At 42.9% G+C, this 17,457-nt stretch overlaps 1 protein-coding gene across 11 annotated transcripts in view; it reads right to left on the bottom strand.

Moving 5' to 3' along the window:
• Positions 1-1,173: 1,173 nt before the first annotated feature.
• The window catches only part of dock3 (dedicator of cytokinesis 3), a 40,750-nt gene continuing 24,466 nt past the window's right edge, over positions 1,174-17,457 (bottom strand). For 9 of the 11 annotated variants that reach the window (XM_061833816.1, XM_061833820.1, XM_061833821.1 and 6 more), the window contains 11 exons: positions 15,245-15,424; positions 14,997-15,080; positions 14,774-14,890; positions 14,311-14,387; positions 12,655-12,718; positions 10,792-10,873; positions 10,605-10,702; positions 7,828-7,903; positions 7,621-7,743; positions 6,996-7,082; positions 1,174-6,723 (listed from right to left, as the gene is read on the bottom strand). In XM_061833816.1, the coding sequence (XP_061689800.1) occupies positions 7,066-7,082; positions 7,621-7,743; positions 7,828-7,903; positions 10,605-10,702; positions 10,792-10,873; positions 12,655-12,718; positions 14,311-14,387; positions 14,774-14,890; positions 14,997-15,080; positions 15,245-15,424 (918 nt within the window). In that variant the 3' untranslated portion in view covers positions 1,174-6,723; positions 6,996-7,065. Of the gene's footprint in view, positions 6,724-6,995; positions 7,083-7,620; positions 7,744-7,827; positions 7,904-10,604; positions 10,703-10,791; positions 10,874-12,654; positions 12,719-14,310; positions 14,388-14,773; positions 14,891-14,996; positions 15,081-15,244; positions 15,425-17,457 lie in introns of those variants that run through there. The other 2 variants (XM_061833818.1, XM_061833823.1) reach the window with 2 other exon arrangements.

Here is a 17,457-nt window from a genome sequence, read left to right as displayed (position 1 = left end):
TCCTCTCCATCTTTGGGCTTCCTTTGCTATTTTGTGCCCCCATCCCATCTTTATATATAGACGTGTAATTAGTCTTTTTTTTTCTTATTTAGTGAGAGCCGTGTTTTTTTAATCAAACTCCTCTCTCTCATTTCTCACACAGCATAACTACAAAAAAAGGTTCCATGCAATGCAGATTTTTGCATCCCACCACTACCTGGAAAACTCGTGATTGGCCAACTTTCTTAACCATCCCAGTGAGATCAAGTGAGAGTACTTGGTGGAAAGGTTGTTGCATATTTTTCATTTACATGGGACAATATTTTTTTCTTCAACAAAATTGTTTGGGGTCTTTACACGCAATGGAAGTCTTTCGTTTGAATGATATTTTCAGGTACATTTAGATAAATATTCCCAAAAAGGTTGGATTCTGCAGTTTTTGCCATAAACGTACAATTTTACCACGATCGGTTTGCATTTATTCTCTTGTACTATTTTTGTTTATAAGTGCCTTCTCTTGTATGATTTTTGTTTATAAGTGCCAATATTTTTAACTCTTTGCACAATGCGCTGCAACAATCAATTTTTCAATATGGCTTATTCCTTACTGGAGAGATTGACAACACACAGACCACTCCTTTGAAGCATTTGACACACATGCCTATCATCCAATTGTCCGGCTGGAAGCAGCTGAGTCGTGTAAAATGGCAGAAGGCCCTGATAGCTCCTTACTGAAGAAAACATTTCATTCAACATCAATTAAGATAAATGACAATGTGAAATTATATCAGCTTCGTTGGTCCCAATATATGTCAGGAGAAGGTGTGGCCAACCCTAACACTACGTGAAACGTGTGTGTGACGTCACGTCCTGTCACAATGCGGCAGGGGCGGAGCTGTCCCGCCCACTGAGCTAAAAAAAAAAGAAAAGGCTGGATGGCTCATTGTCCACAAAAACAGAAGTCACCGTCCGCCATCTTTATACTCCCGAAACAATCATGCCAAAATGTGCAGTGACAGCGATTTTTTTATTTTCTGTTGAGCTCAATTCACTTAAAGTTTTGTTTACAGTTGTTCTTCTGGTGAACTCAATTCACTTAAAGTTTTGTTTACAGTTGTTCTTCTTCTTCTTCACGGTTCACTCTCTGTTTCACCTTTGTAGGTCGACGCTTTTTTGCGAAAAACCGATAGTGGATAAGCAAGGAAACAAATTTTCTGTGAAATTTTTGATGAATTTCATAATACAGAACTGCAAATTGAGTTTGATTTTGAAATGCGAGGAAACACGTTTAAATTTTCTGTCTAAAATAGGATGTCGCCGGGACAACAAATGAGCAATGCCCTCATCATATTTTTTCACATTAGGAATCCTTATTTCTAAAAATATATCTAACTGACTTGAAAATTAATATTTTTATGACAAAAAAATGATTATTTTTTTGCTAAGTTATGATGGTAGGGCTTCACAGCGTATTTTCGGAAGGGTTAACATGTCACGGAAATTGGGTCCTAGGTAATATGCAATGTTTCTTGGTAGTCATCGAGTTATACGTCTTTCCTTTGCACTTAGCCTTTTTTGGCTTACCAAGTCAAATTAAAAATCCTTCATGTTACCAGAACTGAAAAAATGTCAAGCTCACACGACCCCACCATCATCCAACCTTGAAACTGTCTTCCACACGTTTTGGGATTACCAACATGGCGGCCAACTGGCTTCAAACAATGGCCATACCGCTCGATGTGTATACGCTATCCATTTTTTTTTTTCTCGTGCCCAGACGGCGCTTCCAACGGCGTAGGGTGTGTGTGTGACGTCAATTCCTGTCACAACGACACAATAAACAATTAAACAATGCGTATTGTTAAAACAAAGACTTACCTTAATAAAAAAAAAAAAAAAAAAAAATTATACTTCTGCGTGGCGTCTCTTCCGGGGTGCCCGGGGCCCGTGAGGGAATGGGGTTTCGTATGTGCCTCCCGTGAGTTTTGGAACAACTTCCGGTTTGGTGATGTCACTTTGGGTTTGGGTTGGGGAGCGCGAGGTTCAGGAGTGGCTGAGCTGTCCAACTGTGTGATTCCCGTGCGTTTCCAGGCCTCCAATCAAGAAAAACCGCGAAAAAAAAATGATCTCGAGCGCATATAAACAGATGTACTCTTGTAAAATGTATTAAAAAAAAAAAAGTTTGATATTGTTCTATGGGACAGAATAGCTAACGTGTTCACAAGATGGTGCCATCTACCTGTCTACAAGCAAACAACACTTCCCCTTTCAGGGCAACTGCCTTTAATTCTGATGTCAACTTGAGAGCGGGAAAAAGAAGGGAGAAAACACATCCACTAGATCAGCGGTCACCAACGCGGTGCCGACGGGCACCAGGTCACCCATAAGGACCAGATGAGTCGCCCGCTGGCCTCTCAAATAGCAGCACTTAGCAGTGAGCTGTCTCTATTTTTTTTTATTTGATTTATAGGGTTAGGGTTTATGAGAGACAAAACTCCAATAAAATTTGAAATTAGATAGATAGATAGATGGGTTGTGTTTAATATAAATTAACTCTGAGAAAGTTCAGTATTGTGTGCATGACCAAAATGTAGCATTTGTTGCGCTGCTACAAACAAGCTAACGTTAGCAAACGCTGCAAATATGAGAAAAGTTACCCCAAAAAATGTCACAAAAAAGAAAAAACATTTTCACGACAAATGGGAGTTGTTTTTTGTTTTTGTTTTTTTTGACCACTGTGAAAGGATCCTGCATGTCCTTCATTTGCAGGGCAACTGTGGCAAGAGGAAAGCAGCACAATGTGGAGAGATATTTCACTACGGGTCACACAAGCTACCGTGCTAACTACCCACCAGGCAGCGCACTGCGCGCAGAAAAAGTCCACGAGTTAAAGGCAGCTTTTTGCAAACAACTGTCTTGTCTTTTTTCACTAGACCGCTTTAAAAAAAAGCAACCGAAGCCTCGTTCGGAGCTTCGCAATTCTTGAAGAAAAAGAAGGAATTTACAGACGGGGAGGTTGTCAAAAAAAGCAACGATGATAGTTGCTAAAACTGTGCTTGAAGACGAGAAGTATGGAACCGATGTACTCTCCAGTCTCGCCGATGTTCAACTCGGGGCAACTACAATGGTAAGAAGAGTGTCGGCGATGTCAGGGAACTTGACCGAGCAGCTGAACCGTGATCTGGCGAGGTGCCGTTGGTTCAACATCCAGTGTGACGAGCAGCAGTGCGGCGCAGCTGATGGTCTTTATCCGGATTGTGTTTTGATGATTTCTCCACAAAAGAAGAACTTCTGACAAAACTGCCCCTGAAGACAACTACGAGGGGAGTTGACATTTGTAACGCAGTGAAGGACTTTTTGGTGGAAAAAAAAATGTGCCGCTGGAAAAACTGGTATCAGTGACTACGGACGGGGCTCCTGCTACGATCGTCCGACACACAGGATTCGTTCCTCACTGTAAAGCTGACCCAGAGTTCCCAAATTTTCTGCAGTACCACTGCATCATACACTCGCAGGCCGTATATGGAAAATTGATCTGCTTTGAGCACGTAAAGACTCCCGTCATAAAGATCATAAACAGCATCCGCTCCAAAGCTAAACAGCACAGAACATTCAAAGTTCTTTTGGAGGAGCTGTCAGATGGATGTGGTGACATGGTGACAGATTTGGTGTCCAGGTCATAGTGTGGCATGATTTATTTACACACTTGAGAGTTGACGTTTGTATTTTACATGAGTTATTATTTGTACAAACATGAATGAATTATTTCATGATTTGTTAAAAAAAAAAAAAAGTTAGTGGCTAGCTAGTTCAAATGGGATATTGTGATTTCACAAGACTGTCTTAGAAGTGATCATTTGAAAATGTGAAGTTAGAGGAACATGTAAAAATAAAAGGGTTGCATATTGATATTTTTCTGTTTCTATATATATTTGTGAGAAATCATTAAGATGATCAGTGTTTCCAGAAAGATAAATATCATTAATTAATAATAACAACACAGTTAAAAGTCAATTGAGCAAATGGGCTATTTCTGGCAATTCATTTTTTCAAACTGGTAGCCCTTCGCATTAATCAGCCCCCTAGAAGTAGGTCTTGGTTTCAAAAAGGTTGGTGACCCCTGCACTAGATGGAACAACAATTTTAGGAGGACTAGGGGACGCACACACATCCCCCCACTTGGACAAATATTTTTGGATTTTTATTGTCAAATGGACATCATTGCCAAGTGCGGACAGGACTGATTGTTTATGCATGTTCTAAAGGACTATTTTTTGTTGCCTTTTACTTTTTCTCTCCTCTCTTTTCTCTTTTTTTCTTGTTTTAAGTGTGCTTCTGCTTGAGAAAGTACACACATAAAGTACCAAAACGTCACAATTGGCGTACACGGAGTGAGAAAAAACATTTTTTTTCCCCCGAATGTACAGTATGTTCATGTTTTTTGATCGTTGAAAAATACAAATTTGCATTTTTGAAAACTTTTTGGGCTGGCACTCATTTTTTGGATGCTGCAACAATGGACCAATATGAAAGAAGATTGGTCCGCAAAGAACGTCACGGAGAGAGGAGAGGGAATCCGGGAGGAAAAAAGGCCCTTTGGTCAGAGGGCCGGTGCACCTCCCCCGATCTAATGGCCTCCCTGATGCCAACCGTCAGAGGAGAGGAGGGTTTCATCCTCCACAACCTAACCCTAAACTTGAATTTGGCTTAAATTAAGGGGGTAAACAAATTATGGGGTAATGACTAAATTTGAAAGGATGGGAAGAAGAAGTCAGTTTGGGTGAACAAATCTTTGGGTCGGAGGGCCTGTGCACCTCCCTTCTTCATTCGTGGAGAGGGGTTCATCGCTACACACCTAACCCTAATCTCAAATTGTCCTTACCTTTTACCTAAATGTCTACCCCTAACTTGTTTTCCAAACCCCATAAATTGACAGCGTTGACAGAAGATTTCGCCGTTCGAAGAAGAGACGCAGACAGATGAAGACGTCTCCTGTGAGTAAACTCCGCCTGAGGAAGGCTCTTCGAGCCGAAACGTTGCGGCATACATGGCTTACTCATTGTAATTCTTGACTATCCTAAATCTGGGGGTTGGTTGGAAATAAATAATTTACTAAAATGGAAGGACGTAGGCATGCATAATCAGATCAATTGATTACATCTAAATTCCAAATTTTATATACAAAAAAATAAATAAATATGTAAATAATTTGGCTTCCGGGGGGATATTCTATTTTTCGAGGCGTGGGTATCTTTGGTTGGGACATTATGTCAAGGAGGGTCCATGCACCTCCCCTGTCAGTCTCGTGATTCCTGTCGTGGTTGAGGCTGGGGGGGGGGGGGGTTCATCCTTCATTGCCTAACCATTGGCCCACTTTAAATACTAAAAGCATAGTGTAACGTAGGATAAGACAAACGTTTTTTCACACTGCAACATTAAGTGGAGGAGAAGACTTGACTGACATCCATTAAGGACCTTACCTGACAGACCAACTGAATTTTGACTAAGCTGCGCCTGAAGAAGGCCCATTGAGGCCGAAACGTTGCACTCGGGGGCTTACTCGTGGAGGAGAAATCGATGTTCATTGACAATTTTTCTAAATTTGGAGGATGGATGGAACCAATTGGCAGCTAAAAAGGAAGGAGGTAGGAACGCACAAAATAGGCTAATTGAACACTTTAAATTGTAAATTACAGGGAGGCAAACTGAACTAAATTGGCAACACAAATTTAGAAATCTCACTTTCCACACTTCAGTACTCAAAGGACCGTGAATTCTCTTCTTCGTCCAGGACCTGCTCAGTCTCTGTAGCCTAAGCCTATCTCAAAGATGATCAGAAGAAATGGACAGCACCAGAGTGTCACAGCAAAGGGTCTGATATTTCTGTTTTTGGTTTCAAATAAATCTGGTCAAATTTTAAGCATTTTTATTATGTCAATACGGGGTGCTGTGTGTATCACGCTTAGATGCAATACCTGCAATATGACGGTGACAATTGTCGAAATACAGTGTCTGAATACGCTCCCATTCCCACTGTATATATACTTAAAAGGAATGGCATTTTTACCTGATTTTATATTTCCTTATGCAAGGTGATGAGCAGTATGACCTGTGTTGAGCAGGAGCTCTTCATTTAGTCGGGTCACTTTTCACATGTGAGCGGGTAAAGTCCATCCTGAAAATGATTCCATGTGCCCATGCCACTCTGGCCGCTTATCAGTCCTGCATTATGCCGTGTGCCCACTCCCCTGTTGCTTGCAAATGCTCTGTAGCACCGAAGAGGGGCTGTGACTTGATGCCTGGCACGAATGCGGGTACAGAATGCAGCTCATGTGGGACACCCGCCAATCTCTGAAGTAAGGTCTGCGTGGAAGTTGGGGAGGACCTTCAGGGTCGAGAGGCAAGTGGGTGCGGATGCAGTGGAACTATTGGCATAATGGCGGTGATCCTTCTCTGTAGTCGTTGAACCCTTGAAATCGGGCAGAAGTGGGGATCAGACATAGATTTTAGACATAGCCGATGAGCCATTAAGTTAGTGGGGTGAGGTGGGGGGGGGGGGTCTGCTCCACCCCAGTGGTCCCCCTGCTCAGCCTGGCTACCAGACAACTTAGAGCTGTCACTTGAATTACTTTCACTAAAACCCAAGACCCTTGAGGTACTGTCGCAGTCTGACACGGTAGAGTTAATGCCATCCGGGATGGACACCGGGGTGGTGGGCAAGGCAAGTGAACATTGCAGGTGAGACTGAAAAGAGAGTTGATGATCACCATCAATATTGTGAATTTCATTGGTAATAGAGGTATTTTTTTAACCTCTAAAGTGCATCTACATTAAAAGGTCAGAAAGTTAGAGCAGTTGTAGGCAACAGAACTTTTGTAGGGTTAATTTCACATTTCAATATTCGTCAGATAATGTACTCCTTCACATAGGGTGATCCTGCATGGGAGGATGTTGAAAGGAGGAAGATTTGGGAGAAGAGGATGAGGATAGGAAAAGGCGAGGGAAGATCAGAGTACCTTTCTTCAGGAGCGCAGAGGGAGAGCACGAGGGAGCTCCCCTGAGTTGGTGGTAGAATCTATCATATAGTCAAGAAAGGGATTGACCTATAGGGAGGGAAGGCAGGATGTGATGAAGACAAACGAGGGAGGTGAAGATGATGTTGATAGAAAACGAGGTTGGCCGGTGGGTCTGTTCAATAAAATCACATGATTTTGACTTGCATTGTTACTAGAAGGAAAAAAAAAAAACCTGTCTCGATTATGCTTATGATTGTGCTTCAGAACCTTACTCCCCTTGGCTGTTTCCCTTAGGATATCCTAAAACAATTCTGCTCATACAGATTTTCAGGAACCGTAAAACCATCAAAATGATTTAAAAAAAAAAAAGGTAAAAAATAAGCAGATGAAGTATTTAAAACTTTCGCTGCACAGCAAAAGTGTGCCTGCACAGAAAACAAACAAAGCCACCATTCTCCATGGCCATGTACACGGTCCAACAGGACAAGTTACAGTTAATGAATTAATACATGTGGGATTTGCATAAATAAAGGAGTCCAATCCAAGTTTGACTTCATCATGAGTAATTTCATTTCAACACCTACATCTGTTAGCTGTATAATTGAAATAACCTCACGGGCCATACCATGTTGTACTGCACTTCGGGGCGGAACCGGAGGCGCACTGATGCTGGCAATGTGAGCAGGCAGAACAGTGACGACTTCTCTGGTACCGCTGTCTAAACTCCAACTACTGGATGTGCTCACAACTGCCAAAGCAAATGAATATGGTGAACATTTGCTGACCTTGAATCCGGCGCACGCTCATAGTCGCAGTAAAGCGACCTACTAACCTTTTTCGGTGAACGAAAGGTTTGGGTCGCTGCGGGGTTTACAAGCTGGACTGTTCAGGTGATGGAGAAATGGTCTCTGGAAGGGTAAAGAGTGGCACATTTCATCATGAACTAGTAATTCATTGAAATCCAAGGACTCTTTCATAATCCTCGATTATTAAATAACTGAGAGCTAGCCTAGTTTTCATCTTCGGAATGAGTGACAACTTCACTTTGTCAACTACTCTCGTCAATTTATAGAACTGCTATACCAATGCAAAGCTTAGCCTTCAAGATAAAAAAAATAAAGAAATTATTCAATCTGGCGTCATACAACCAACCAACTAAATATATCAACTGAAATACTCTCAAAACAGCACAACTTGTGTAAAATAAATAAATAAATAAAAACGCACAGGCTCTTCAAGATAGGAGACAGGTATATTAAAAAAAAAAAAAAAAAATGTAAAACAGGTTTGAAAAGCACATCTAATTTTTGAGATATTTATTGACTGGAAACCAGTTCAGGATGTTCCCGCCTTCCTGCCCAACGATAGCTGGGTTAGGGTTAGGGTTAGGGCTACAGCCCTCCCGTAACCCTTGTAAGGACAGAAGGCTAGAACAAAGGATGGAAAATATGTATTTGGTCACCAACAAACGCTGGCTGCCTTTGTAGATGAATTCTGGTTGGCACGGACCTGCAACATCTTTGAGAGGCCCCTCTGTCCTCCACTCGTTATATGAAACCAAAATGGAAATTTTGGGGTAAATACTCAACTTATTGTTTTTGGAGGAGAAAGAACACTGAGTTGCATCCAAAGAACACCAGATCAACTGTGACCCATGGGGGATGAAGCATCATGCCTTGGGGCTCTTTTTCTGCAAAGTGACCAGAACGACTGATCCATGTAAATGGAAGAATGAGTGAGGCCATGTATCTTGAAATTTTGAGTGAAAACCTCCTTCCATCATGTGTTGAAGACGAAACATGGCTGGGTCTTTCAGCATGACAATGATCCCTAACACACCTCCTGGCCAACCAAGGAGTGGCTACATCCCAAGCATTTCAAGGTCCTGGAGTGGTGTAGGCTGTCTCCAGATACCAAACCCCCTCCAAAAAAAACAAAAACAAAACAAACATCACTGCTCTCAGGGAGATGTGCATGAGGGAAATAGGCCAAAATACCAGCCAGTGTGTGAAAACCGCTGACATCCAACAAAGGGTAAATAAAGTATTGAGATTAAGTTTTGTTACTTATTTTCAACTATTATATGCTAATAAATTTGTTAAAAACCAGAAACTTTGATTTTCTGGATTCCTCTCGCCCTCTCGTGTTTTCTATAATAGGTGGGGTATAGCTATGATGAAAATGACCGGGCTCTCATCTTTTTAAGTAAAATCAGATCAACCAAACAAAAGGCTTTATAGTCATCATATGACTGTACATCCAACGAGCGGTCCTCCACCATGTGCTTAAACCAATATAAATAGAATAAAACATTACATCCAAGGTAAAATAACTCAACGAAATCCTTACAATCAAGGCACATTTTGTTGACTCAAAATTGAAATGTTTATAGTCTTATTGCCCAGAATATTGCTCATTTGTATGTACTCTTGTTATTGCACTGAGAAGCAAACAAGGCAAAAACTAAAAAAAAGATTATCATTACGGTGGTAAAGTAGTGTTTCTCTTCAGTGGGGTTGATGGCTCTAGGGTTAGGATTAAGTCTGTGAGTCTGTTTGTCAGGGATTTGTGGAACCTGCAGCGCAGATTAAACAGGCGCTGACCAGGGTGGTAAGAGCCCTTTGTAATGCTATTAGCTCTGCTATGGTAGCAAGAGCTGGCAATGTCCTCCTCTATGGAGGGCAAAAAGCAGCCAGTGACCTTCTGGACGCTGTTGATTTACTCTTTGCAGAGCTTTCCTATCCGCAATTTGTACACCCAGCATAGCGCACTGTGATGCAGTACTCAAGGATGCTCTCCACGGTGGTTCTGGAGAAAACCAGCAGCAGCACAACTTCCACATTGTTCTTCCTGAGCTCTCTCAGGAAGTGGAGTGCCTGCCGGGCCTTTTTCCACACCCGCCGTGGTATTTGTAGTCCTGATGAAGTTTTCTGTGACGTGGACACCCAGAAATCCAAAGGAGTGGACTCTCTCCACATGGTTCACATTGATGAACAGTGGAGCCGGGCTACATGTCAAATTTCTGGAAGTACAGGTTGATTTCCTTTTGTTTTTATGGTCTTTCGGGTGAGTTTGTTGACCAAACACCACTTTAACAGTTTTTCAACATCATTGCTGTAGGCAGACTCATCTCCTGTGATGAGCCCCGACCGTGTTGGTATCATCAGCAAACTTGACAGAATTTCTAGGATGGGTTGGTGTGCAGTTGTGTGTGTGTGTGTGTGTGTGTGTACTGGACAGGACACAGTACACAACCTTGAGGTGTGCTAGTGCTGAGGGTGACAAAGAAAGTGGAAGAAACTGCACAAGTGGCGGCTGACAAAAGACTTTTTTTGCCTCGCTGTACATGCATAAACAGAAAAGGATATACCGTGGGACTTGAAAGAGCACTCAAAATCATCGAGATGGCTGGTGCTCAGGTGTTTTCTGAGAATGGCTGGTCCTGTTTAGAGTATTCTATGGACCAATTTGTTTTAGACTTTCATTCCTAATGAACACGGGGTTATTTTGGGGGAGGGGGGGTACGTTTTGTCTGAATGTACTCTGTTCTCCTACTGTAATTTATTATATTGGACTCCGCTTTGTGGTATACAGAGAACTATTGTTAACCTGTACACTCTCGCTGAGGTTTTGGTACATGATGCTGTTCGGACGCTCTCGCAGGGGTGGCAACAGCATCATCATTTCTCTGTTGTTTCTGCTTTTTTCTACAACCGAATAAGAAAAAGGGGAAGTTGAGCGGAGTGAGATTGCAACATATAAAAAGCACAGAGTCCTTCATGCTTGTAACCTTTACCTTTGTTTGTCCACAGAGAAGAGGCGATTAAATGAGAGGATGCTGAGTGGTTGGAGCTAAAGTTGGAGGAGGAGTGGTTTGCCTGCAGACAAATATTTGAGAGAAAAAAAAAAAAGTAAAGCTTTTGATGAGAAGTTTGACTTGTTAGGGTTAGTTTGCAGCTCCATTTTATGTTTGATCCTATATTTCTGTATTTGCATTTAGAGTTTTAGAACTTTTGGCCAATTGACAAAAAACATTGACTAACCTAACCCTAAGTTTGGAGTTAAATTTTAATTCAGGGTATGAGGAATTCATAATAATTGCTGTGTCCCAGTATCCCAAAATTTGGGCAGTAGAAAAGCTATCTTTGAAGGAGTCCTTCAAACTGTTTCCTGCTCAGCCTGAAATCAACCTCGCAGTAAGCATTCTTCGTGGGAACTACAGCTCACGAATGAACGTAAACTTGGTGATCCTGGCAAGGAATTATTTTGGCTATACCCATTCCAGATAGATCACTGTTGGTGTAGTGGTACGCACTTTGGTGTGGGCAGCGTAGTTTCAATTCCCGTTCAGTGATGGTGTTGATTTGTGCCATGCAACTGACTGTAGTGGGTGCAGTCCGGCTTTTGCCCAAAGTTAGCTGGGATAGGCGCCGCCACTCCATCGACCTTTGTGAGGATAAGCAGCCTGGAAAATGAATGGGAGGAATTCCAGATGGGGGGGGCATGATGGGTCCTGACTGGGAAGGCAGGTTGGTGACATAAGCACCAAACAACAACTCAGAGTAACTGCTCTTTTTTGGTGGGGGTGCTGGAGCATACTCCCACTGGCGAATCCCTCATTATCCATCCTACATTGGCAATGACACTCTGAGTTAAAAGTAGGCGATTGAGACGATTGAGGGCCCCCCCCCACACACACACACACACACACCTACAACCAGAGTGGTGTCTGTTATTGGTCTTCTGTGCTCTTTACAGATTGCTCAGAACAAACACCATGTTTAGCTACGAGGGTGGGTTAAGCTTAGTACCCCAGGACACCCTAGATCACAGTTCAATGATCAACTTTGTGCTTGTGACTCAAGAAGCATTCTTCGCCACGGCTGCCCAAGTGTCCTGTCCCAACCTTTGACACCTTTAAGCTCTTCCGAATTACAGTCTCTCAGAACCTGAAGAGCCAGACAAATATCAACCCCATCATCAAAACAATGGGGTACCAGACCTCTCAAAAAGGCTGTTCGATACGACCGGAGTCAACATTTGGTCACCATTTTCCAGCAGTGAGTCGGATTTGTTCCCAACGAGGCGTTCTTTGTCATGCTCATAACCTTCATGGGAAGAGCTTTTCGGTGCAGCCTTGGTGTTGTGGGGGTCTGGTTTGGTGACCACATTATTACATCTCTGCTTTTAGCAGATAACGTTCTGTTTGCTCTGTCAAGCCGTAGGAGTCCCACACGGTTGGGATGAGAACCACAACCTGATATTCTAAGCCCATGGTACATAGAGTACTGTGGCACTGCTCCATTTTGGGAATGTGATCCCACCCCATGTGGAGGAGTTCCAGTTTCTAAATGCTATCTTGTTCACGAGTGAGGGAAGAATTGGTGTCGAAGATAGGCAGCCAAATCATTCACGTGTCTGCAATGATGTGCAAGCGGTATTGGTGGAAGGGGAGCCACGAGCTAGTGGGCAAGACTCCAGTTTTTGTCTAAATGCTGCTTGACAGCTTATTTTTCAACACTTCAATTTTTACTGGGTGTGTCCACTACATTAGGTTTGAAAATATTGCATTTTATTTCATTGCAGGTCTGCTTCCCAGACAATGTGAAGCTTAAAAGTCTAGTTTTTGCTCTTGTTTCTGTAAATTTCAGTTCCTAACCTGAATGCCAAAGAAGTCTTCATTCTCCGCCAGGATGAGCAAGTTTCCAGCATTTCCCACGTCACTGAAGTTGCGATAAGACAGGAGAGGCCACGTTTGGACAAGTAGGAGGAAGAAAAAGGAGATGATTTCAAAGGACAGCAGAGGAGGAGGCAATGAGGAGACCGAGACAAAAGGAACCATAGAGGAAAATATGAAAACAACTGCAAAATGGACACCATTTGAGGTGGAGAAGAGATGAGAAATGTAACGTCATGATTCGAGCTGATAATAAATGAAAGAAGAGAGTTTGTCTGCTGGTTAGACCTTTTTCTCAAGGAAAAAGTGGTGAGAAATAGATATGAACTCCCAAAGTCATTTCATCTTATAAGTAATTTACTACTCATACATGATCGTCTGGAAGCCATGAGTGCACAGTACTGTAGTGTTTGACCGCATTTGATTTCTCCCATTGTAAACAATATACGTCCCCGGCCGGGAATCCGACACAGAATGCCCGACCTTGTCCGATCTCGGAAGCTAAGCAGCCGGTACTGGCTGGTAGTTGGAGAGGAGACCCCCGTGAATCACAGGTGCTGGCAGTTGGGCAGTAGGCCAATCACCCGTTCCCGTAAAAAGTATGGATTACAGAAAGCACAATTGCAGCTTCATGTGGCGCACAGACCGAGAGATCTTAAAAATACGAATCAAAAACAGAGGTTCACACCCTTAAAGGGTAAATGTCAGTTGTGTTATTAAGTGCGTACGGAGCCATGACACTCGAAAGGTGGCCTTCCGGTTCCACTTAAGTAAGAAGTGCTTTTCTTTTTGCTTTCAGGTGGATATTTATTCTTAGGGTTAGGGTTAACCCTAAACCCTTCAACATGGGAGTGTAGCCTGTTTTTTGGAAGACTGGTACTAAAAATTGGTAGGTACCAGGCTATTTTTAAAGGAAGACTTTGTCTAAACTAATAGGAATGGGAGTACACATTGACAGTTAGTAGAATCCACACGCGGAAGTCCGGGATTGAACAGCTGCGCCACCGTTCAGCATCATAAAATATGTTGCTGCTTATACAGTACCAGCACGAGAGGCTGTAACTAAGCAGCTAATAACCAGTCATGATTAGATGCGTGCAAATCTCCCCTCCTGGTGAACGAGCCTCAGCTTTATCCTGTCAGGTTAACCCCATGGGAAGTTAAAGGAGGAGAAATTTGGGTGCGTTTTCTCAGTTTTGTTGCAAAACGTCTGCATCTTGGCTTCGCTAGAACGAATGGTCTGTAATGCTAAGCACCGAGACGTCAGGGGCGGAGTCGAGGAGGTGTCTTCTGCGTTTGGCTGGGAAAGCTGGCACACATCCAGATTTTGCTTGGATTTCAAAAATGTTCTTTTTTTTTTCCAATTAATATCCAAAATATATGTAATAATAACATGACTTCACATCGGAGGGTTTATTGTACATATGAAATTTGGAAAGAGTCTTCCTTTAATCTCAACCCTACATTGGTATACATACCGGACCTGGTACACCAAAAGTAAGGGACTCATTTGGATTGGTTGAGGGCTTAGTTGTGTGTGTGTGTGTGTGTGTGTGTTATGGGGGGGGGGTGTGCACGTGCGTGTGAAAGGCTGCAATTAAAATTATCAATGAGTCTCGAGAAGAGAACTTTGTTGACCTGTGTCGATGCACTTTGAAGCCTTCTGGACTCACAATCTGTCTAGTGGGGTATGCTTGGTCGGAGGTAGTCGGACCCTGCAACTCAACAACACCACACCAGACACATTTAACAGCAGACAACAAAATCAAACACAAATCAAATCTTTTCCTCCGTGTCTCGTGAACGGAATAATGTCGGGCTTGACACGTTCTGGTCAGCTTTTCGTGACTCGTGACGCAGCAAAGGTACAATCTTCTCAAACTATTCAAATCATTTTCAAAGGTCACTTAATAAAAGTAACAATAATCGCTTCTTACTTTCTGCCCGAATGGAGAAACATTACTCTGAGAATAACCATGTGAACATTTGAAGCAAAATGGTCCAAAAGTCACACTCAAAACTAAAACGTAGTGTTGGGCCATGATGAAGAATACATGCTCACTGAACATGTCTTTTTTTTTTTTTTTTCTCCCCTCCTTACATGGCCAAGGCTGCTCTTCATCACATGGAACTGATCCATCAGCTTCTTGTGCAGCGGACGCATTTCAGGATGCACCAGCCTGTCGTGCAACGCCAGGCCACTTTCAAGTGTGTCAACCTGAAAGACAAATATATTTGCCTCCAAAACTTTGGGTGAGGACTATATTTTGCACAGAACAAAATGCAAAATTCAACTCACCAGATAATTCAAAATAACTTCTCACCTGCTCCTGCATTAAATGTTTCAGCTGTGTGATCTTGTCAATATCCTGATGGTGGTTGCTGATGTAATCATTGTCAAAGAAAGCCTGACAACAACAAAAAAGATCATACCGAAGAAACAATAGTTGACAAAAATCACAATTTTGATGAATATTTTTCATCTCGTCACATACTGTAGACGATATAGTCCAATCCCGAAGACAAAGAAAATGCTGCTCATGACAAAAGCCATAGATTGACAAATGCTAACCTCCTGGTATCTGGTGATGCCGCCATTGACGGCAGCGTCGACGACTCCATTGAGCGTCATGCTCAGAAGGTTGATGTTGTTGTGGGGATGCTTAAGCTGATAGTAAGTGATCAAAGTGCGCAGCTCCCGGTTCTTGCTCTCCACCACACTGACGGCATTTTCTAACGGACTCAACTCCACCTGAATGGGTTAAGTTTAGTTATCAGCGTATGATCCAAATATTTGGTGTTGATGTAGGACTCGGGACTAAGACAACGATCTCCGAAAGAGGCACTCGAGATTGAAGAAGTAGCTTCCCAGTTAGCGTTAGTCCTAGTTTCTGGCCTGGTAGATGCAAGGTTCCAAAACAAGAGTGATGTGGGCATGGCTCTTAAAAGCTTAAAACCTTAAAACCTTCAAACCTAACCCATGTTTTTTGGGGCTAAATATCCGTGTATTGTATTAACTGAGGGTCATTTCATGCCAGAGGAGATGTGTTGCTTTTTGCCTGTCACATTTGGTGTTGAAACTGAGAAATGCAACAGAATTCATCGCAAGCTTCTCGCGTCGGCCATATTCAGAAACAGAATCTGAATCAGATTTAATGGCCAAGTATATAACAACACACATGGAATTTGTCTCTGGCCGTCGGTGGCATCCTTGTACGACTTTCATGTTGGTATCAGAGAATAAGAACAAGCTAACAGGAATGAAGAGCAATAGGCATTCACTGAATAGCAACTATCTCTTATGAGCGTCCCAGTTGTGCAAGATGCAGGGTCGTCGACGATTTCGAGCAGTTAAGAGTACGTCAACGCCCTACAGTGTTGATTGATGTCGTGAGGGAGGACACGAGGACAGTGGGTGTTAAGAGAGGAGAGATGCACCAGATAGGCTCAGGTGGAAAAAGATGACACGCTGTGGCGACCCCTAACGAGACAAGCCGAAAGAAATAGAAGGAGATACAGAGTGGCTTTACCCGTTTGCGGTTCACCTTTATAGACCAACGGAATGACAATTGTGCAAAAATTCCGTTCGTGTTGTTCTACTATTGAGAATTGTTGCAATTTTTACAGACGAATAAAAAAAGAAAAACAGAAATATCACACAGCCATAGCAATTCGGACCCTTTGCAGTGATCCTCAAATTTAACTCTGGTGCTTTCCATTTCTTGTGCTCATTCCTGAGATTGTTCTACACCTTCCTTGGAGTCCAACTATTTTTAATTATACTAATTGGACTTGATTAAGAAAGCCACACCACCCGTCTACATTGGCCCATACAGTGAAATGAGCATTGGGAGGTCCGTGGAACTGCCTGACGAGCTTGGATTAAGAATTCTGGCAAACCGCATCTATGGCCAAGGTTAACACAAAAATTCTGCTGTGCTTAATGTTCCTAAGAGCACAGTGTTCTCCGTAATCCATCAACGGAAGACGTTTGGGCCCATCAGAACCTCTTCATGGAGCTCGCAATCCGGCATCCGAGAACAGAAGAGAGAGAGAGAGAGAGAGAGAGAGAGATCAAGAAGAACTCAAAGATCACTGCGGCTGACCTCCTGAGGTGATGGGAGAAAGTTCTAGAAAGTCAAGCATCACTGCAGCCATTCCACCAGTCGGGGCTTTATGGCAGACTGGCTCGACGGAAGACTCTCGTCGAGACCAGATGGAGTTTGCTAAAAGCATTCGAGGGACTCCAAGATGGTGTGTCTCTGTTCTGATGAGATCACAATCGAACCTTTCGGCTTTCATTTTAAGCGGCATGCGTGGACAAAACAAGGCACTGCTCATCAATCAATCATCCAGTCCAGTCCCAACGGTATCACGCTGTGGGGGTGTAGGGACGCCACGACTGGTTGTGGCCAACAACAGAGATATCCTCCACCAAAACCTTCACCAGAGTGTTCGAGACCTCAGACTGGGATGAACATTCGGCTCCCAACGAGACAATGTCCCTCAGAACACAGCTAAAATAGCTAAGTGGTGGGTGGCTCTAATGTTCTCCCAGCCACAGCCCTGACTTCAACCCAATTGAGCATCTCTGGAGAGACCTGAGAATGGCTGCCCACCAACGTTCACCATCCAACTGGAGAAGACCTGGAGAGGATCTGCAAGGATGAATGGCAGAAGATCACCAAATCCTGCTGTGAAAAACTTGTTGCATCCATCCCAAAAAGACTCATGGCTGTATGAGCTCAAAAAGGTACTTCTAAATATTCAGCATGCAATCTCAAT

This window comes from Syngnathoides biaculeatus, chromosome 10, assembly GCF_019802595.1.
Source record: "Syngnathoides biaculeatus isolate LvHL_M chromosome 10, ASM1980259v1, whole genome shotgun sequence".
Classification (NCBI taxonomy): Eukaryota; Metazoa; Chordata; class Actinopteri; order Syngnathiformes; family Syngnathidae; genus Syngnathoides; species Syngnathoides biaculeatus.
The sequence above is the reverse complement of the archived record's forward strand: the minus strand, read 5'-3'. Positions and strand labels throughout refer to the sequence as shown.